The 22140-nt window shown below is 40.6% G+C and overlaps 1 protein-coding gene across 37 annotated transcripts in view; it reads left to right on the top strand.

The window, feature by feature from the left end:
• The window catches only part of PXK (PX domain containing serine/threonine kinase like), an 85418-nt gene that overhangs the window by 34381 nt on the left and 28897 nt on the right, over nt 1-22140 (top strand). For all 37 annotated transcript variants that reach the window (XM_081524625.1, XM_081524624.1, XM_081524644.1 and 34 more), the window contains 6 exons: nt 2238-2424; nt 16105-16182; nt 16682-16755; nt 17342-17416; nt 20114-20218; nt 21194-21295. In XM_081524625.1, the coding sequence (XP_081380751.1) occupies nt 2238-2424; nt 16105-16182; nt 16682-16755; nt 17342-17416; nt 20114-20218; nt 21194-21295 (621 nt within the window). The remainder of the gene's footprint in view (nt 1-2237; nt 2425-16104; nt 16183-16681; nt 16756-17341; nt 17417-20113; nt 20219-21193; nt 21296-22140) is intronic.

Raw genomic sequence — 22140 nt, 5'->3', positions numbered from 1 at the left:
TGGATGAGAGCTAACTAATTAAGTAGATACGGGAAGGCAGAATTACAAGATGGCAGTGGGGTGAATAAACCCATTGAGTCCCAGTTTGCACCACAGAACCGACAGCACCTAGTGCTACCTTCAACGTGGGGTGAGGTCCAGCTAAAATCAGGAGTTGAAAGTATGTTTAAGCAGTTGGATCCCCAGAGCTCCCCATCCTAGCAACTTATGCCTGCTCTTCTCCCGTGGAGAAACTGTGTTTTTTTCCTCTGGAGAGGGTTGAACATTCTTTGGACTGGAGAACGCAGGCACAGCTAGAAATATTTACATAATAAAGAGGAGACCTGTCCATCTCCCACCCACAGCTGAGCCCTCTCCTTACCCCCATTGCCCAGATTACTGGCATTTAGGCTTAGACTCTCCAGGCAGAGGAGCAAGGAATATTCCTTTGGGGGATCTGCCCAGCCTAAGAGGAATGAGCTAAAGAGAGTGAGGTCACAGGTTCTCAGAAAAATTATATTTTATAATCTCAGAGACAAAAAAGTTGAATGACATTCAGGATGCTATTAAGGAAAGCAAGGAGAATTTAGAAATTATATATATATATATATATAAAGATAATAGTAGTAGAAATGAAAACTCTTTAGAAGACCTGAAAGATAAATGAAATATCCCAGGGAAAAAATGTTTAACATAGGTGGAGAATGGGAGGGAAAAGATAAGAACAGAGGACCAACCAGTCCAGAAGGTTCAGCTTTGGAAAACAGGAGTTCCAGAAAAAGAAAGCATAGGACATGGAGAGAAAGGAACAATGACCTAATGCAAGACAATACCAACAACTATAAGGATATTAATTTCTGGAGTGAAAGGGCTGAGTACTCAGTACAGAGAATGAACACAGAGCCACATTAAAGGCAGGCGGGATTCACAAACAGGTCAAAAAGAAGATCCTAAAAGCGTCCAGGCAGAAAAAAACAGAATCAGGAAACTACTGTTTGAACTGGAAACTAAAAGACAGTAGTGTAGTTTCTAAAAATTCTGAAGAACAAATATTTCCGACTTAGAGTTCTATATCAAGACTCATTATCAATCAGATGTGAGAGTAGAATAAAGACTTTTTTAAAAATAATTTCTTTTCTTTCTTTTTTTAACTAATTTCACGTGAGGCATGTGAGATCTCAAGCAAACCCCCCCACCACCACCAATCAGGGGTGGAACCCTTGTCCCCAGCAGTGGAAGCTCAGAGCCGTACTCACAGACCACCAGGAAATCCAAATAAAGACATTTTTTATTAACGTGCAAGGTTTCAAACAATTCTCCCTTTCTAGGAAGCTGATAGAGGGTATTTCCACCAAAAGTGAGGGTATCATCTAAGAAAAAGGCAGGCATGGATATAGAAATGGGGTTTAGTAGGAGAAAGGGCAGAGGCTTCTCTAGCATGATGGTGAAGGGAGGTCCCGGGATGCCAGTCTTGCCGCAAGTCTAGGGACCACCTATCCTGCGTGAAACAGGTTGCTGGATTCTGGAAAGTGCTCTTCAAGAAGATGAAATTGATTCATCTTTGTGTATCATTGCATTGAAGAAAAGCTTAGATGGAGAGTTTGGAGTTGAAGAGAAAACTAGAAAAAAAAAAGTTGACAGAAAGGAGTAGTAAGCATGCTTTTTGGCTCAGTTGTGAATATCATTTACCTAATGTAAGCATGCTTGCTGCACTTATTTAAATGATGGCATCATGATGTTAGAAGAATTAGGAATAGAATGTGTGTGGATGAGATCAGGTTATGAAAGAGAACTTAACCCTCATCTCCCATAATGAGAAACTTAGAGATAATGCCTAAAAGTGAAAAATTGAGGCATAACAATGTAAACCGTTGCTTCTTCCAAAAGATCAGCTGAAAGAGTTGAATGTGGCCACCTTTGGGGAGTGGGGAATGGATATGTCACCTTTCGGCTGGGGTGGGGGAGGCGAGCATCATGGGACTGCCAGCAGTAATAAACAAAAGAAGTATTTGACTCTCGGAAAATATGTTCATGTGTAAATTTCATTTAAAAAATTAAGTCTTAAAGTTGCTACACTTATTAAAGCATTTTATCAGTTCTAAGATGTACAGGTTTGCACATTTTTACAATACGACTGATTAGGATGTATCCTGAAATGTTTTAGACCTAACGAAACCTGTTGGCTCAGGATTCTGCTACTGTGTCTTATTTGGGGATGACGTGAGTATAATACTTTTCTTTTTTCTTTTTAATTAAAGATTGCAGGCCTAAGTCTACCTCTTCCTCCCAAAAAATTGATTGGTAACATGGATCGTGAATTCATAGCTGAGAGGCAGAAAGGTCTTCAGAACTATCTCAACGTTATCACCACAAATCATATCTTGTCTAACTGTGAGCTGGTTAAGAAATTTCTAGATCCAAACAACTATTCTGCAAACTACACTGGTAAGTAGAGGGATCTATCAGCTACATTCCTGGGACAAAAGAGGCACTTTTCTTTGCCGGAGATAATATATGTGGGAGAAACTCTCCTTCCAGATGGGGAGATGTGTTCTAGGGCATTATTCATCTGCTGATACTTACCTGATTGTAATTTACCGTAGAGATCTAAGAAGAACATATTTTTAAACTGGAAGATAATTGCTGTACAATGTTGTGTTAATTTCTGCTGTAGCATAAAGTGAATCAGCTGTATGTATACATATATCCCCTCCCTCCTCAGCTTCTCACCACCACCCCCAACCCATCCTCTAATTCACCATGGAGCATTGAACTGAGCCTGCTATATTTTATAGCAGTTTCCCACTACCTATCTGTTTTACGCATGGTAGTGCATATGTGTCAGTCCTAATCTCCCAATTCATCCCACCCTCTCCTTCCCCCACTGTGTCCACATATCCATTCTCTATGTCTGCATCTCTGTTCCTGTCTTGGAAATAGGTTCATTTGTACCATTTTTCTAGACACACTTATATGTGTTAACATACTATATTTATTTATTTTTCTCTTTCTGACTTTACTTCACTCGATATGACACACTCTAGGTCCATCCATGTCTCTATAAGAGAAAAATTATTCTAAAATGTTTTTAATGCCTGTTCAGAAAAATATGGAAGAGAACTTGTCTGTGTACAGAGTCTTGTCATTATTATCTTCCCTGACAAAACTGAGAGTAAATAGTCTATAATGATCTGTACAGTAATGTCAGTTTGATTTATATTTGCCTGTTTTTATGTTTACAATATATATTATGCCTGGCTTTTCGGGGAATTACTTTAAACACAATAGTGGTTCAGAAGGGGCCTTCCTGTGTCTTCTCAGTTGCTTGCTGAAACCTGCTGTGTGCAAAGCCTAGGGAGCAGGTGGTCCCTTTCCAAACCTTCCCTGGACAGAGCAGCAGCCAGGGGCCTGAGTGGGAAAGGGTGTCAGTCACACACACGGCCAGCAGCAGTTCTGTGAGCCCATTGTCAGCAGAATGAGTGATTAAATGTTTAATACACTCTGGCATGGCCTCAAACAGACCAGTAGAAGCTGTTGTAAAACCAAACCAGTGACTAGAATTCAGCCAATTTGTTAAAGCTAAACCATGCTGAGAGTCTAAGTGGAACACTGGGTATCATTAATAAGCTGATTTCCTTGCTAAGAGAATAGACTGTTTAGAGGCTATGTTTTGGGTCCTTAGAACACTGCTTTTGAAGTAATTAGGAGACACTTTTATTCTTATGTCAGATAGAGGGAAACAGAGGATTACTTATTAGGCATAAAACTTTTCTTTATTTTATTTTTAATTAATTAATTAAATAATTTTTGGCCATGCTGGGTCTTCGTTGTTCTAGTTGTGATGTGCGGGCTTCTCATTGTGGTAACATCTCTTGTTGCGGGGCACGGGTTCTAGATTGTGAGGGCTTCAGTAGTTGTAGCACATGGACTCAGTAATTGCAGCTCCCATGCTCTAGAGCACAGGTTCAATAGTTATGGCACGTGGACTTTGTTGCTCCGAGGCATGTGGAATCTTTCCGGATCAGATATTGAACCGGTGTCTACTGCAGTCTACCAGGGGGGCCTGAAACTTTTCTGCATAATGGAATCACCTGGGGAGCTCTAAAAATATTCCAGCGCCCAGACTGCATTCATGCCAGTCAAATCTGAATCTCTGCGGATGGGGTTCATAATTTGTAAGCCCCCCCTCCCCAGAGATTCTAATATGCAGCTGAGTTTGAAAACCACAGTTGGAAATTGCTACTCACATCATGGGTCCTCTGACCAGCAGCACTGGCATCATTGGGAGCTTGTCAGGGATGTAGTATTCAGGCCCCAACCCAAACCTAGAATCAGGATGTGGTTTTTAACAAGGTCCCCAGGTTATTTGCATGCATATTAAAGTTTGAGAAGCCTTGCCCAAGAACATGCCTGTCATCTTCTAGTGAAAGTGCCTGCAGGGGTAAGAAGAATGTCTTTGTAGAAAGCAACCCACTGAAGGGACGTTTATTTCAAACTTTGTTTGCTTTAAGTTATGAAATTGAACTTTGAATTGTTACAGGGCTTGCATTTTTACCCCACTTGTTTCTTGGAGCTCATCGGAGAAAAAGCATCACCGGCCTGGGGCTCCCAGGACAACTTGTGTTCTTTCAGAGCAGGTCTCCCTTGGCTTTCATTTCACCTTGCTTCACCTCGCTTGTTCCAGGATTGTCACACCATGGACTCTGGGTTGACTTTTATTGAATCCCTTGCAACTCAGCCCTGTTCATTGGTTTGTTTGTCCACATCGTTTCCTGACAGTGTCTGCTAGTGTTCTCTTGAGGTCAAACATCAAGGTGGAGTGTACATGTGATGATGCTATCCATTCTGTACGCTTGACTGTCTGCTCTGCCCATGCCATGTGCTGGGTGCAGGGCTGGGTGTTGGGGTACAGATGTGAGGAAATATGCTCCTGTCCTGAGGGAGCTTGTACCAGAAATACCTTGAGTTGCCAGGGGATCAGAGCTTGCAGGGATCTTGCAGCAGATGTATCTAGACTAATCCTCTTGTTTTATTTATTTTTTAATCTAAGTTTTTTGTTGTTTTCCTTCCAGTTTTATTGAGATATCATTGACATACAGCGCTGCATATGTTTAAGGTGTACAGCACAGTGATTTGACTTACATACATTGTGACATGAGAATCACAGTAAGTTTAGTGACCATTCAATCATCTCATAGAGATGCAGGATTAAAGTAGGAGAAAAAAATTGCTTCTAAGATAAGAACTCTTAGAATTTACTCTCTTAGTAACTTTCATGCATAATGTACAGCAGAGTTAGTTATATTTATTGTGCTGTGTATTGCACTCCTAGTACTTATTTATCTTATAGCTGGAAGTTTGTACCTTTTGGCCACCTTCATTCAATTCCCCATCCTCCTACCCCCAGCCCCCACCTCTGATAACCACAAATCTGATCTCTTTCTCTGTGAGTTTGTTTGTTTGTTTTTGAAGAATAATTGACCTGCACTACTATGTTCGTTCCTGTTACACAACATTAGGATTTGATGTTTTTGTACATGTCAAAATAATCGTCATGAAAAGTCTACTTACATATGTCACCATAAAAAGATATTATATAGTTATCAACTGTATCCATCCATGTTGTTGCAAACAGCAAGATTTCATTCTTTTTTGTGACTGATTAATATGCCACTGTGACACTTAGGTTGCTTCCACATCTTGCTGCTAAGTCGCTTCAGTTGTGTCCGACTCTGTGCGACCCCATAGACGGCAGCCCACCAGGCTCCCCCGTCCCTGGGATTCTCCAGGCAAGAATACTGGAGTGGGTTGCCATTTCCTTCTCCAGTGCATGAAAGGGAAAAGTGAAAGTGAAGTCGCTCAGTCGTGTCCGACTCTTAGTGACCCCATGGACTGTAGCCTACCAGGCTCCTCCATCCATGGGATTTTCCAGGCACGAGTACTGGAGTGGGGTGCCATTGCCTTCTCCTTCCACATCTTAGCTATTGTAAATAATGCCACAATGAACATGGTGGTGCATATATTTTTTTCTAGTTAGTGTTTTCATTTTCTTCTGGTAAATACTGAGGAGTGAAATTGGAGAACCATAAAGTAGTTCTACTTCTAAATTTTTTGAGGTCTCTCTGTATTGTTTCCTGTAGTGGCTGTTTCATGTTACATTCTCATCAGTAATGCACAAGGGTTCTTTTTCTCCACATCTTCACCAAAACTTGTTATTCATTTGTGTCTTTTTGATGATAGCCATCCTGATGGGTGTCAGATGATACTTCATTGTGGTTTTGATTTGCATTTCCCTGATGATTACTGATGTTGAGCATCTTTTCAAGTACCTGTTGGCTATCTGTCTATCTTCTTTGGAAAAATGTCTATTCAAGTAGTCTGCCCATTTTTTAATAGGGTTTTTTGTTTTTTGATATTTACTTGTATGAGTTCTTTTTATATTTTGGATATTAACCACTTGTCAATATATTGTTTGCAAATATATTCTCCCATTCAGTAGGTGGCTTTTTTGTTTTGTTGATGGTTTTCTTCACTGTGGAAAAGCTTTTAAGTTTGGTTAGGTCCCACTGGTTGGTTTTTGCTTCTCGTGTTTCCTAAGGGGACGTATCCAAAAAAACATTGCTAAGACCAATGTCAAAGAATTTATCACCTGTGTTTTCTTCTAGGAGTTTTATGGTTTTAGGTCTTCCATTTATGTCTTTAATCCATTTTTAGTTTATTTTTGTATATAATGTGCAGCACTTTCACAGCATCATCTTTTAGGATTTTAAACAGCTCAACTGGAATTCCATCACCTTCACTAGCTTTGTTCATAGTGATGCTTCCTAAGGCCCACTTGACTTCACATTCCAGGATGTCTGGCTCTAGGTGAGTGATCACACCATCGAGATTATCTGGGTCGTGAAGATCTTTTTTGTACAGTTCTTCTGTGTATTCTTGCCACCTCTTCTTAATATCTTCTGCTTCTGTTAGGTCCATACCATTTCTGTCCTTTATTGTGCCCATCTTTGCATGAAATGTTCCCTTGGTATCTCTGATTTTCTTGAAGAGATCTCTAGTCTTTCCCATTCTATTGTTTTCCTCTATTCTTTTGCATTGATCACTAAGGAAGGCTTTCTTATCTCTCCTTGCTATTCTTTGGAATTCTGCATTCAAATGGATATATCTTTCCTTTTCTCCTTTGCTTTTCGCTTCTCTTCTTTTCACAGCTATTTGTAAGGGCTTCTCAGACAGCCATTTTGCTTTTTTGCATTTCTTTCTCTTGGGGATGGTCTGGATTCCTGTCTCCTGTACAATGTCAAGAACCTCCATCCGTAGTTCATCAGGCACTCTGTCTATCAGATCTAGTCCCTTAAATCTATTTCTCACTTCCACTGTATAATCATAAGGGGTCATACCTGAATGGTCTAGTGTACTTTCTTCAATTGAAGTCTGAATTTGGCAATAAAGAGTTCATGATCTGAGCCACAGTCAGCTCCCAGTCTTGTTTTTGCTGACTATATAGAGCTTCTCCATCTTTGGCTGCAAAGAATATAATCAATCTGATTTCGGTGTTGGCCATCTGGTGATGTCCATGTGTAGAGTCTTCTCTTGTGTTGTTGGAATAGGGTGTTTGCTATGACCAGTGCACTCTCTTGACAAAACTCTATTAGCCTTTGCCCTGCTTCATTCTGTACTCCAAGGCCAAATTTGCCTATTACTCCAGGTGTTTCTTAACTTCCTACTTTTGCATTCCAGTCCCCTATAATGAAAAGGACATTTTTGGGGGGTGTTAGTTCTAAAAGATCTTGTAGGTCTTCATAGAACCGTTCAACTTCAGCTTCTTCAGCATTGCTGGTCAGGGCATAGACTTGGATTACTGTGATATTGAATGGTTTGCCTTGGAAACGAACAGAGATCATCCTATTGTTGTTTTTGAGACTGCATCCAAATACTGCATTTCAGACTCTTTTGTTGACTGTGATGGTTACTCCATTTCTTCTAAGGGATTCCTGCCCACAGTAGTAGATATGATGGTCATCTGAGTTAAATTCACCCATTCCAGTCCATCTTAGTTTGCCGATTCCTAGAATGTCTATGTTCACTCTTGCCATCTCCTGTTTGACCACTTCCAATTTGCCTTGATTCATGGACCTAACATTCCAGGTTCCTATGCAATATTGCTCTTTACAGCATCAGACCTTGCTTCTATCCCCAGTCACATCCGTAACTGGGTGTTGTTTTTGCTTTGGCTCCATCCCTTCTATCTTTCTGGAGTTATTTCTCCACTAATCACCTACCGACCTTGGAAGTTCATCTTTCAGTGTCCTATCTTTTTGCCTTTTCATACTGTTCATGGGGTTCTCAAAGCAAGAATACTGAAGTTGTTTGCTATTCCCTTCTTCAGTGGATCACATTCTGTCAGATGCTGTGAAAGTGCTGCACACAATATGTCAGCAAATTTGGGAAACTCAGCAATGGGTACAGAAATGGAAAAGGTCAGTTTTCATTCCAGTCCCAAAGAAAGGCAATGCCAAAGAATGCTCAAAGTACCACACAATTGTATTCATCTCACACGCTAGTAAAGTAATGCTCAAAATTCTCCAAGCCAGGCTTCAGCAATACGTGAACCGTGAACTTCCAGATGTTCAAGCTGGTTTTAGAAAAGGCAGAGAAACCAGAGATCAAATTGCCAACATCTGCTGGATCATCAAGAAAGCAAGAGAGTTCCAAAAAAACATCTTTTTCTGCTCTATTGACTATACCAAAGCCTTTGACTGTGTGGATCACAATAAACTGTGGAAAATTCTGAAAGAGATGGGAATACCAGACCACCTGACCTGCCTCTTGAGAAACCTGTATGCAGGTCAGGAAGCAACAGTTAGAACTGGACATGGAACAACAGACTGGTTCCCAATAGGAAAAGGAGTACGTCAAGGCTGTATATTGTCACCCTGCTTATTTAACTTCTATGCAGAGTACATCATGAGAAACACTGGGCTGGAAGAAGCATGAGCTGGAATCAAGATTGCTGGGAGAAATATCAATAACCTGATATGCAGATGACACCACCCTTATGGCAGAAAGTGAAGAAGAACTAAAGAGCCTCTTGATGAAAGTGAAAGAGGAGAATGAAAAAGTTGGCTTAAAACTGAACATTCAGAAAACTAAGATCATAGCATCTGGTCCCATCACTTCATGGCAAATAGATGGGGAAATAGTGGAAAGAGTGGCTGACTTTATTTTTTTGGCTCCCAAATTACTGCAGATGGTGATTGCAGCCATGAAATTAAAAGATGCTTACTCCTTGGAAGGAAAGTTACTACCAACCTAGACAGCATATTTAAAAGCAGAGACATTCCTTTGTCAACAAAGGTCCGTCTAGTCAAGGCTATGGTTTTTCCAGTAGTTATGTATGGATGTGAGAGTTGGACTATAAAGAAAGCTGAGCACCGAAGAATTGATGCTTTTGAACTGTGGTGTTGGAGAAGACTCTTGAGAGTTCCTTGGACTGCAAGGAAGTCCAACCAGTCCATCCTAAAGGAGATCAGTCCTGAGTGTTCATTGGAAGGACTGATGTTGAAACTGAAACTCCAATACTTTGGCCACCTGATGCGAAGAGCTGACTCTTTTGAAAAGACCCTGACACTGGGAAAGATTGAGGGCAGGAGGAGAAGGGGATGACAGAGGATGAGATGGTTAGGTAGAATCACCAACTCAATGGATATGAGTTTGGGTAAACTCTGGGAATTGGTGATGGACAGGGAGGCCTGGTGTGCTGCGATTCATGGGGTTGCAAAGAGTCGGACACGACTGAGCGACTGAACTGAACTGAACTGTATATTATGTGAGAGTAGTCCAGTTTGGTTCTATTGCATGTAGCTGTCTAGTTTTCCCAAATTTATTGAAGAAGTTGTCTTTTCTCCATTGTATATTCTTACCTCCTTTGTTGTATTAATAGATTAATTGCTGATAGAGGTACAGGTTCATTTCTGGGCACTCTATTCTGTTCCTTCATGGTCTGTGTGTGCTTGTGTATGTCCCAATACCATACTGTTTTGATTATTGTACCTTTGTAGAGTGCTTTGAAATCAGAAGCATGATACTTCCAGCTTTTCTTTTTCAAGATTGTTTTGACTATTCAAGATCTTTTCTGTTTCCAAAAAAATTTAGAATTATTTGTTCTAGCTCTGTGAAAAAAGCTAGTGATATTTTGTAGGGATTGCACTGAATCTGTAGATTGCCTTGGGTTGTACAGTCATTTTAGCCATATTAATTCTTCCAGTCCATGAACACAGTATAGCTTTCTATCTGTTTGTGTCCTCTTCAATTTCTTTCATTAGTGTCTGAGAGATTTTAGAGTACAGATCTTTTACCTGTTTAGTTGGATTTATTCTTCTTGATATGATTGTAAATGAAATTGTTTTCTTACTTTCATTTCTTTCTGATAGTTTCTTGTTAGTATATAGAAGTGCAACCAGTTTCTGTATATTAATTTTGTATCCTGCAACTGTGCCAAACTCACTGAGTTCCGGGAGAATCCTCTCATTTTATACATGAGCAGTCTCCCAAGAAGGGCCTTACCTAGGGTCGCACATTTGTATGATCGTACAAGTGTCTAGTGTCTGAATGTTTCCCAGTTAAAATGCTGCTCCCCCCGGAACAGTGTCTGATCCCTATATCTCCTCCTGTGCCTCTCTACGTGCTGCTCTTGTCCTGATTTTTCCCCTCTCTCCCAGGATGTCAGACAGTCAGGAGTCCTAAGGAGATGAGCACAGGAGTATGAGAAAACTGTCAGAGACTCCTGCCAGAACACAAGTGCTCAAGTAGCTGCCACTATTTAGATGGCACAGTCCTGATGACACAATAAGGGTTGGGTGCTGTTTTCAGAAAAGTGCTGATTAATTTCCCCCTTTCCATGAAATGTCAGAACTTTGTCTTTCCTCTGCGCTGACTCACCAAGTGCCTCAGGAAAGGGAAACCCAGGCCACCTCTTCCACATCAGCTTAACTGAACTGTTCCCCAAAGAGCTGGGTAGTCGTGTCCAGGTTTCCCAAAACTTACAGTGTGGCCCATGGCCCCCAAGGGCACCCTGTGCACCTCCAGCTTCCAGCATTTCCTCTCTCATATGGATACTGTCTGTCCCTCTCCTTAGTTTCTGTGGTCACTGTCCAGCTTCCCTTCAGCAGGATCTGAGGTCTGTGTTCAGGTGTGGCTGAAACCACCAAGGCCACATTTCCTGCCTGTTGCTCTGAGTGAGCCTGCAGGTGCTTTGTCAGAGGAGAACTGTTGATGCCACCCATTCCCCAGGGGATGGGTGACCAGCAGCTCTCAAGATATCAGCAGCTCCCTGCTCTCCTCTCTGGAGAGGACCTAAGCCTGGGATTGCTGGTCCTTTTATTCCTTTCCTTCTGTTTTTATTGTTGTTCAGTCACTCAATTGTGTCCAACTCTTTGTGATCCCATGAACTGCAGCACGCCAGGCTTCCCTGTCCTTCACTATCTCCTGGAGTTTGCTTACCCTCATGTCTATTGAATCCATGTTGCCATCCAACCATCTCATCCTCTGTCATCCCCTTCTCCTCTTGCCCTCAGTGTTTCCCAGCATCAGGGTCTTTTCCAGTGAGTCAACTCTTCACATCAGGTAGCCGAAGTATTGGAGCCCAAGCTTCAGCATCAGCCCTTCTAATGAATATTCAGGGTTGATTTCATTTAGGATTGACTGGATTGATCTCCTTGCTGTCCAAGGCACTCTCAAGAGTCTTCTCCAGCACCACATTTTGAAAGCATCAGTTCTTTGGCGCTCAGCCTGCTTTGTGGTCCAACTCTCACATCTGTATGTGACTACTGGAAAAACCATAGCTTTGATTATATGAACGTTTGTGGGCAGAGTGATGTCTGTGCCTTTTAATATGCTGTTTGGGCTTGTTGTAGCTTTCCTTCCCAGGAGCAATCGTCTTTTAACTTCATGGCTGCAGTCGCCATCTGCAGTGATTTTGGAGCCCAAGAAAATAAAATCTGTCACTGTTTCCATATTTTCCCCATGTGTTTGTCATGAAGTGATGGGTCTGGATGTCATGATCTTTGTTTTTTGAATGTTGAGTTTTCAGCCAGCTTTTTCACTCTCCTCTTTCACCTTCATCAAGAGGCTCTTCAGTTCCTCTTCACTTTCTGCTGTTAGGGTGGTATCATCTGCATATCTGAGGTTGCTATTTCTCCCGGCAATCTTGATTCCAACTTGTGATTCATCCAGCCTGGCATTTCACATGATGTACTCTGCATAGACGTTCAATAAACAGAGTGACAGTCTACAGCCTTGATATATTCCTTTCCCAATTTTGAACCAGTCTGTTGTTCCATGTCTGGTTCTGACTGTTGCTTCTTGGCAACAGTTTCTGAGGAGGCAGATAAGATGGTCTGGTATTCCAGTCTCTTTGTACTAGCAAATTCACTGAAAGGAAATATGGATCCTTGGTGCTTTGTTGAAGGTTGGTTTGGGGTTGTTCACTTGAATTAGAAAGTCTAATTGAGGGCCAGCTATTGTACAGGGGAATTAGTTGTCTCCTGGCCAGTCATACGGGGTTTATGTTGAGAAACACGTACACATACACACACATCACCTTATTCATTTTGTTAGCAAGGTATAGCCATCACTGCAGTATAACCATCTTCCCACCTTAAACCACTTCATGAGTAAGCTTTTTAATATCCATGCAGAAGTCACTTGGACCAGAAATCAAGAGGCCTGCATCTTGGCCCCAGCTTTCTTATTAGCAGCAGCCTCTCCACTCTGTAGGCCTCAAGGTCCTGACTGATAACGTATGAGATGGGGGTGGGGAGAGTGGACCAGATAGCATCCAAAGCTCTCTTCTAGCTCTAAAATCCCAAGAGTCCTGTGAACAGGTCAGATAGTAGTGGGATCCAGGATGGAGTGGAGGAGGGAGGGAGGGAGGGTTTGGGCAAGAGAGGAGGGTGAGAGGGACCGTAAGATTATATTCAGAACAAGAGCAGGGTGCTTCAGAAAGGCTGCAGGTTGCTGTAACATACCAGCTGCTGTAGTGCGGGAGATCTGGAGCCCAGTTGTAGGACTAGAGGAGCTGGTCTGTATTCCCTGCAGTCACTTCATGGGGCTGGGATCTAGGGGGTCAAAAGCTGCACACAGTGGGGGCAGCTGGTACTTTCTGATCTGAGAAGTCTGAGCTCTGTGGGGAGCATAAGGTGGACTTGAAGGCATCACTCTGCATTTCCTGTCTGGGGCGTGTTTGTCAGCAGCTAGAGAGCATGCAGTTTCCCCCATGGGCTAATGAAATGGAGGGCAGATGCTTTCCTTTTCATGGATTTCATGTGCTCATGAGCGAGTGTCCACACCCATTGTGCATGCATTCAACCCTTACTACTGTTATGTTTGCGACCCCATGAACTGTAGCCCGCCAGGCTCCTCTGTCTATGGGATTTCCCAGGCAGGAATACTGGAGTGCGTTGCCATTTCCTTTTCCAGGGGAATTGTTTCAACCCAGGATTGAACCCACGTCTCCTGGTTGGCAGGCAGATTGCTTACTAGTGAGCTATTTAGGAAGCCCATTGAACCCTTAGTTAGTTCTTACTTCATCAAATATTTATTGAGCACCTGCTATGTGACAAGTACTATGACTGCAGCATCAAGCAGGAAATAGTCTCCTAACCCAACTCCTACCCCAGGGCACTTCTGTAGGGAGATTGACGGGTAAAGACTGTGCCAGGTCAAAGACGTGATAGCACCTCGAGGGTGGGGGTCCAGGTGGAGATGACCCAGCTCTGAAGGTGGAGGAAGTCTTCCCAGAAGGGGTGACACCTGCGTGGAGACCTGTGGTAAGTAGAAGTTAGCTAGGCCAAGGGGCAAGGGCCAGCACTCCAAGAGAGAAAGAAGTAAATATTTCTGTATGGCTGTGGGCTCTGCCATGTTTAAGATATTTCTTTCTAAAGCCAGCGATCACAGTCTCGTGGAAGACTAGTGGGACAGAATGCCATAGTAGAGGGCCATGTGGAGCGCTGGAGTGTACAGAGGAGGGAAGAAGGGAGGAAGCCCTGGCTAGGGGAGCAGCAAGTTTGGGTTGAGCCTCAAAGGTTGGATGGGCAGGAATAGAAAATGCTGAGGGTTAGGGTTGGCCAGTCTTCAGGGGCCATGGCAGGTGCCCTCTCAGTGACAAGAGTGTGAGGCTCACACATTATTGGGCGGTGAGGGGAAGGGGAGAGCGGGGCTAAAGACAGAAGGGTGATGTAGAGCCAGAGCTAGGTTGAACACTGTGAGGTTTAGAAGCTTGGTCCAAATTGGTAAGGACATGGCGCGCCAACAAAGGCTTCTAAGCAGAAGATGTTTAGGACTGAAATGTGTTACCTGAATCTGGGGAGGGAAGGGATTAATATTGGGAGCATGGTGGTCGTGTGGCTTACTTGAGAATAAATCATAGTTCAGAGGAAAGAAAATGTCCTGTCTGTAATTTTCTGATCCCAAAGATAAAGAAGAAGAAGGAAAAAAAGCTATTTTCTAATCCTTAATTTGTCACTAACAAATCTTAACATGTTCCATTTGCTCACAGCTACTTCCCCTATTCCAAAAACAATGTACAATGCACAGTAGCATACAGTAAACATGGTGGAATAATGAGATTGTAGGGGATTATGAGTCACTGTTAGTTCTGAACTGCATTTAGAAAATTATTTTTCATAATCCTTCTCAATGTTGTGGTGATTTTCACGTAAAAGAATATCTTTTGAAGTAGCTTACGTTCAAGTTATTTTGGAAATGCTGAAAGCCTTTTATATCAGCGTTACTTACAGAAAAAGTTCAGAGCTTCCAGTGTTGGTTATGAAAATTCATCTGCTGCTGCCACACCCAACCTCTCCAAATGGTTGTCACATTGGAGTAGTTAAAACAAATGTAAATGGAGTCTGTTCTGTATCTGTCATCTCATGTTCTTTTAGGTGCAGACAGCACTGACACTTTACATATTGAGTCAATAAGATTGTTTTCTTCCCCAAATCTCTTAATTGATAATGTACTCTAAAATATATCAAAATAATATTGTCTGCCAAGCTCTAGGCATAGTAGTTCCAGACTAGGTCATTTCAACACATGCAAAGTGTTTCTGCTGAATCCCTGGTGCCTGGGATGTAACTGATGCTGGCAGAAGTGCAGTTCCACAGTGGATTTGCAGGATTGCTGTTTGCTTTCAGGGATCCAACGTGGCTTTCATTCACTCACTACATTGAGGGGGAAAACAACAAATTACAGATGTTGCTTTTTGCAGGAAATGTAAAAGCACAGTTATTCTGATGATTTTTTTATACAGTGAACTTTAAAGAACTTCCTCTTTTCATTGTCTTCGTAGAAGGGGGAAACGTTCTCATGATAAACACAAAGAGAAGGATGGATTTTTTTTTCCAGTAAGCAGATGCACAGTGGTTTCCCACAACAGAACCATGTTGTTGCTGCGCGTGGATGTTTTTCTAAAACACTGGCTTTTATTTCCAGCATATATATTTAAGGCTAATCGCTTCTTTGTTGGTGAAAGCTATAATTTCATGAGGAATGAAGATCGGATAAATACCACTTGAAGCAATGTTTAATGCTGTTCCAGGGTGACCTTAGGACACATTTTGAGTTTTGAGCTCCAGTTGTTGTGTGGTACATATATTGAATTCTTGGCTTAAGACAACTAGTTTGCATATTTTAGATCTTCCAGTTTAATTATTCTGTTAGTAATTACTTTCTTTAATAAACTGTTGATTTTAGAATAATTTTATATTTACAGAAAAAAAAAATGGCAGTGATAGTATAGAATTTCCATATACACCCTCACCTAGTTTCCCCTAGTGTTAACATCTTATATAAGCATGATTCATTTATATCAAAACTAAGAAATTAGCATTCACACATTACTATTAATTATAGTTTTATTCAGATTTCATTAGATGTTTCATTAATGTTATTATGTTCCAGGATCCAATCTAGAGTCTCATGTTTTATTTACTCTGTGTTCATATTTTTATAATTAAAATTTTAAAGAAAGTCATAGACCATAAGAATTTCACTTGCAAGAATAACATCTTAAGCGTATGGCACTTTCCTGATATGTTTGTCTAATACGTTTCCAAAATATCTTTGCAGAGATTGCCTTACAACATGTTTCCATGTTCTTCCGGTCAGAGCCAAAGTGGGAGGTGGTAGAACCATTGAAAGACATAGGTGAGAAACTGGTGTGCCCGTTGTGTTAAAAAAGGATCACAGAACGGGGTTCTTTGTCATGCTTTCTTATAAGTATCCCAAAAAAGCTTTTATGCAGGTGAAATGCATAAGAAATGCAGGTGATGCCTTTTTTTTGTCTGTTTACATACTATTTGAGGATTCAGTCCTTAACTTTTATTAGTGAATGAATCTTGGTTACAGACGCATCTGGGGATTTGGATGGTGGTAACTAAGTTTCAGAACCATCATTCATTCCTCTCTTATCTTTTCCATTAAATCTAAACTGAAGTGCTGTTTTCCTTTTTCCATGGGTAATTTCTTTTTTTATTTATTTTAGTGCAGCTTTTACCATTTCAGTATTACCAAATCGTTGCTTACAGGTTCCTATATAGCTATGAATTATATTTCTGAACTTAATTTTTATTAATTATTTGGTCAGTAAAACAGAATCAGTTGGTGTTAGATCATGTAGCTATAAACACATCTCCTTTTATGATAGGTTGGAGGATAAGGAAGAAATATTTCTTAATGAAGATTAAAAATCAACCAAAGGAACGGCTAGTGCTAAGCTGGGTAAGCTAGTTTTGTTTTGTTTTGGTTTAGACTAATTTCAGGGACTTCAGGTGGGTTTATGAAAGCAAGAGAACTGACAAGAGAACTACAAAATTGTACTGTGCTGCCTGTGCTGCCTGTGCTGCCGAGAGATGTAAAGGGCCCCTTAGTCATACATCAGAGAGTCATTTTAAGTCACTTTGTTTATGCATGTGGTAATATCAGTGTGACTACATTTCATCAGCTAGTAAACATTTGGAAAGAAATACGAACAGCTTAAAATAGTTTTCTTGGACCTCTTTAGGACTGACACTTTGGCAGTTTGTCTTAAAAAAATTCTTGGGCATTATTTTTGTTTTATCTATTAACTTTGAGAGCTCTAGTGATACATTTGGTTAATAGAATTAGGTAACATTACTGTTAGGTGCTAGTATTTGTATGTTTATATACTCCAGAAAGGCCATGAGGCAACACAAATTACTGTGGTTTTCATCTTTGGTTTATAGTCATGTATTTGGACAGATTTTTTTAAAAAAGGAAAGGCTTGTAAGGAATTTTTCTTTTGATGACCAAAACAGCACCCTGATATTTCCTCCCATGTTTGCAGGCTGACCTTGGTCCTGACAAGTATCTGTCAGATAAAGATTTTCAGTGTCTAATCAAACTTCTGCCTTCCTGTTTGGTGAGTACAAGTCCTTCTGTTATTCTTGATGCTGATGACAGATTCATAATGTTTTCTTGGGGGTGGGTGACCGTGGACAGAAGAGCTGGAAACACTCTCCAGGCTTGAGAATGGAGAGGTGGAGTGGATTTCTCTTCAGACTGGAAGTGCTCAGGGCTACTCCCACAGACCACTGGCCATTTAAATGACATTCATGACTTCCAGACTACCCACGAAATGTGGTAATTTATTTAATATTTTTTATTCATTTGGCCACGCCATGTGGTATGCAGGATCCCTACTAGGGATCTAACCCTGGCCCCTTGCAGTGGAAACACAGTCTTAACCACTGGATTGCCAGGGAAGCCCAAAATATTGTTTTTGTGTTTAAAGCAAATATCAGAGTAGGAAATCACCCACTTCTCTGAGCCTCTTGTTCTTGGTGAGGATGTTTGTTATCAATGAGTTGAGAGATCTGTTTCCAGCCTGAGAAAGCAGAACTGATGCATATTTAGATTAACTGGAAAAGGGATTCTAATCTAAGGCTTTCAGTGGTAAGAACCTCATGAATGTCTTTCAAAATATATGCAGATATTCTTAAGGAAAAGACTAACCTGGCTAGATAAAATTGAGTTAGTGTTAATATTAGTTTTTTGAAGAGAATGTCTTGTCAAGCTAGCAAGACCAAGTGTTTAATGAGGTGTGATACCTGGCGGAGAAAAATATTGTGGTCTTTGAGTCTGATAGGTTGTGTCACACAGGCTGTGAGCGCTCAATCCGAAATTTCTTTTCTTGGATATGCTTTTTCAAGAAAAGAAGATAGTAGTGCATATTAATTACAGGAAGTCAGAAAGCACAGATAGGCAAAAATAAAATAAAATTTGCCCATAATTCCAAGTAACCTGAAGTATGGGCCAAAGTGTCATGTGTCATGTCCAATTGTTACTTCTCTAGAATTTTATGTTTTTTTTTTTTTTTGGCTGCGCCTTGTGTCTTGCGGGCTCTTAGTTCCCCGAACAGGAATTGAATCAAGGCCACAATAATGAAAGCCCAGAATCCTAACCACTAGGCCCACCAAGGAACTCTCTTACATGATTATTTTTGAAAAAAATCATATAGATACTGTTCTAAAGCTTGATTTTTGTTGTTGTTAATGGTATACCCATGAACATCTTTTGTTGTTAATAAATACAGTATAATACATCATTATTACTGACTGCATAAAATTATCATTGGCCATACCTCAGTTCACTCAGCTAATCCACTAGACATGTGGATCACTTCTAATTTTTTGCTCTTATTTTTTTAAAAAATGCCATGGTGAACAATTTTAGCTGAACATTTGTACCCATCCTTAGTTATTTTTATAAGATAACTAGAACTAATTAATAAGCAATTGTAGGGAGGGTTGGGTTTTTTTTTTTTGAGACTTTATAAGTGGTGTAGTCTTTATCAAACCCACCAGTTGTAGCATTCATAGAGATTTTCTAACTCCATCATTTCTTTTTTTTTTTTTAATTTTTTTAATAAATTTATTTATTTTAGTTGGGGGCTAATTACTTATATTTAGTGATTGGCATTCTACTATAAGGAAGAGCTTCATGTTCTCTCTTCTTTATCTATTTATATCAGTATGGATTCCAAAGATTTTTATTTTATTGATTGGGTTTCTTTTTGAGGTGATGAAAACGTTCTAAAATTAGACTGTATGAGAGTCACACGGCTCTGAATATATTGAAAATCATTGAGTTGTATACTTTAAACAGGTGAATTATAATGGGATGTGAATTGTATTTCAGTAAAGCCATGAAAATATCCACAGCAATCGCTTTGTTGTGATGATCAGGAGGAACTTCATGATCAATTTTCTGTATTCCCCTGGGCACCCCCTTCCATCTCCCTGCCCATCAAATCCTCACACAATCCAGCTCCCAAGGGTTTGAATCTTCCTGGTACTCCTTTGAGCTCGTGGCCATTGTAATACTTGAAGTCAGTTGGTCCATGTATCCACAGTTCCAGGTCACATGAGGACTTTTCTTCCAGTCATTAAATAATTTGTCTCACTCCCCACCCCGCTCTGTTGACATCCATGTCTGCCTCTCAGGAGGGCAGTGTCATTCATCATACTGCATATTCCAGCAGAGGGACAGGGAGACGCATGCTCACTGCCCTGGAAAAGGGCCAAGATGCTGAAAGATGCTGCCGTTGCTTGTTTTCTGGCTGTCATGCTCCCTGGCTTATCACTAGACAGCAGTGTGGAGTGTTAGGCAGCGCTGTGAGGGGAGACACATTTGTCCTGGTTCCCACTTGGCTGCTCTAGAATTTGGCTGTTTTTTTTTTTTTTTTTTTTTTTTACCAATTTACAGAGGCAGAATATTAAAACTACCTTTCCCAAAACTCAGACTTTCCCTCTCTTGTACCACACTGTCGCCTGAGCTGTGAGACCACGTTAAAGCAGATACCTTCCCTTGGAGAGCTTAATTTCTACCACTTGGCTTAATCACTGTAGTTTACCTTCCTTCTCTCATTTAAAAAATGAGTTAGTAACTGATCATCTGACAACTTGAAAATACCATGTGTTCAGGGAATGTTCTGCATTTATGTGCAATTAAACTATCAAGCTGGCACTTGATTCTGTATAACCAGATCCTGGATCTAAAAGGAACCTAGATGCTGATGCAGATTAAATGTGAATTTCTTTTTTTTTTGTTTTGGCAGCACCCTTACATCTATCGTGTTACCTTTGCCACAGCTAACGAATCCTCAGCATTGCTAATTAGAATGTTTAATGAAAAAGGAACCTTGAAGGACCTGATCTACAAGGTACTGCTGGTGCAAGTTCCTGGTCATCAAGAAGTTCTCAAGTCCCTTAAGAACCTGTTATTGATACTTGATCCCTAAGCTTCTAGAAGCTAGGCCCCGAGGATTTAATTTTAATTTTATTTGAAATTTATATTTATTTTAGCAATAGAAACTACCCAATTTGGTTAAAGAGCATTTCTTTACCCACATGAGGAAAGGTTGAACATTTCGTGATTATATCCATTAGATTGTAGGCTGCTCTTAGGTCAGTTTTAAAGTTTAAAAAATTTTTTAAAGGAATACTGAGAAGCTTTACAAACAAACTCATAGAAAAAGAGATCAGATTTGTGGTTAACAGAGGTAGGGAGGATATTTAAGGGAAATTGGATGAAGACAGTTAAAAGGGTAAGATGGATAAATACTAGAGGTGTAAAACACAGCATAATAAATATTATTAACACTGCATGCTTGCTAAGTCACTTCAGTTGTGTCTGTTTCTGTGCTACCTTGTGGACTGTAGCCCACCAGGCTCTTTTATTCCTGGGATTCTCTAGGCAGGAATACTGGAGTGGGTTGCCATGCCTTCCTCCAGGGGATCTTCCCAACCCAGGGATCGAACCCATGTTTCTTATGTCTCCTGCAATGGCAGGCGGGTTCTTTACCACTAGTGCCACCTGGGAAACCCATAATTAACACTGCTATGTGTTTAAAAAAAAAAAAAGCAATACTGAAGAATTCTAACAGTATACAAGACTTTGGGGTCTGCTAAAGTGAGGACCAGGAACATCTTAACTGGACTAGAAAAAGGCTGGAACCCTGGTCAGCCTCTTTCTATTAACTGTGCAGGCTGCTGTATTTAACAGCCCACGTCCTGCCAGCTGGACTCATCTGATGCCCCCAGCCTCTTAGTGTGTCCTGTCTGTTCAACGAGGCCATGTGCGTGTAGAGTTCAACCCCTCTACTGCCTTCTTATGTGCTGTTTATTCCTTTCCAAAGGCAAAACCGAAAGACCCATTCCTGAAGAAATACTGCAACCCTAAGAAGGTTCAAGGCCTTGAACTCCAGCAAATAAAAACATATGGGCGGCAAATATTAGAGGTAAGAGGTATCTGACTTTTGTTTAAGTTGCATTGGAATTTCACCCATCATCACAGTATTCTTTTGGGAAAGTTTTCAGGCAATATCTAAAATAGTTGAAGTTATCTGGTCACATACAAATTGATGGCATTGTCATATTTTATCCCCAAAAGCAAATACTTGAGACTAAAGCAGTAATCTAGACCAACACAGTTCCAGAAGCTTAGCTATTGGAAATTCCTAAACTAGTGTGTGATTTTTAAGAACTTTATTGTGTGAATATCAAGTTTTGTGTTATTTCTGATTGATTTATCTTTGTGCCAAGATTCTTGCTTTTGTTATATCCTATACATAACCATAGGGCTCCCTTACAGAAGTAAAACTACCATGAAAAAGCCTTTCTCACATCACTCTCTAGAGCAGCATTCACCAAACTTCTTGGATTATGCAACCCTATCAGTGAAAACAATTTAAGAATAAACACTCCCATTTATATATGTTTAACTAATTTATATACATATATATTATATATATTCTGTTGCTAATGTATTTTGCCCAGTATAAGTTAAGAAAGAATGAGATTAAAAACAAAACAGACAGGGGAGTTCTGTGGTGGTTCAGTGGTTAAGACTCTTCTTCCAACTCAAGGGGCGGCAGATTCGATCCCTGGTCTGGGAACTAGGATCCCACATGCCACATGGCATGGCCAAAAAGTTAAAAAATAAATAAATGAAAAACAAAAAACAGACAGAAAAGCTGTAATACTTTTCTTCCAGTTCTCAACAGATCGTCCTGGGCACCTGCTTCAGCAGGGCACTGCTGTGGTTCACCAGGTCTTTTGCAGGGCTGTATCCAGGTGTCTCTGT

This window comes from Giraffa tippelskirchi, chromosome 9 (genome assembly GCF_054371585.1).
Source record: "Giraffa tippelskirchi isolate mGirTip1 chromosome 9, T2T-mGirTip1v1.2.pri, whole genome shotgun sequence".
NCBI classification, from domain to species: domain Eukaryota; kingdom Metazoa; phylum Chordata; class Mammalia; order Artiodactyla; family Giraffidae; genus Giraffa; species Giraffa tippelskirchi.
This window is presented reverse-complemented; position numbering and strand designations above follow the sequence as displayed.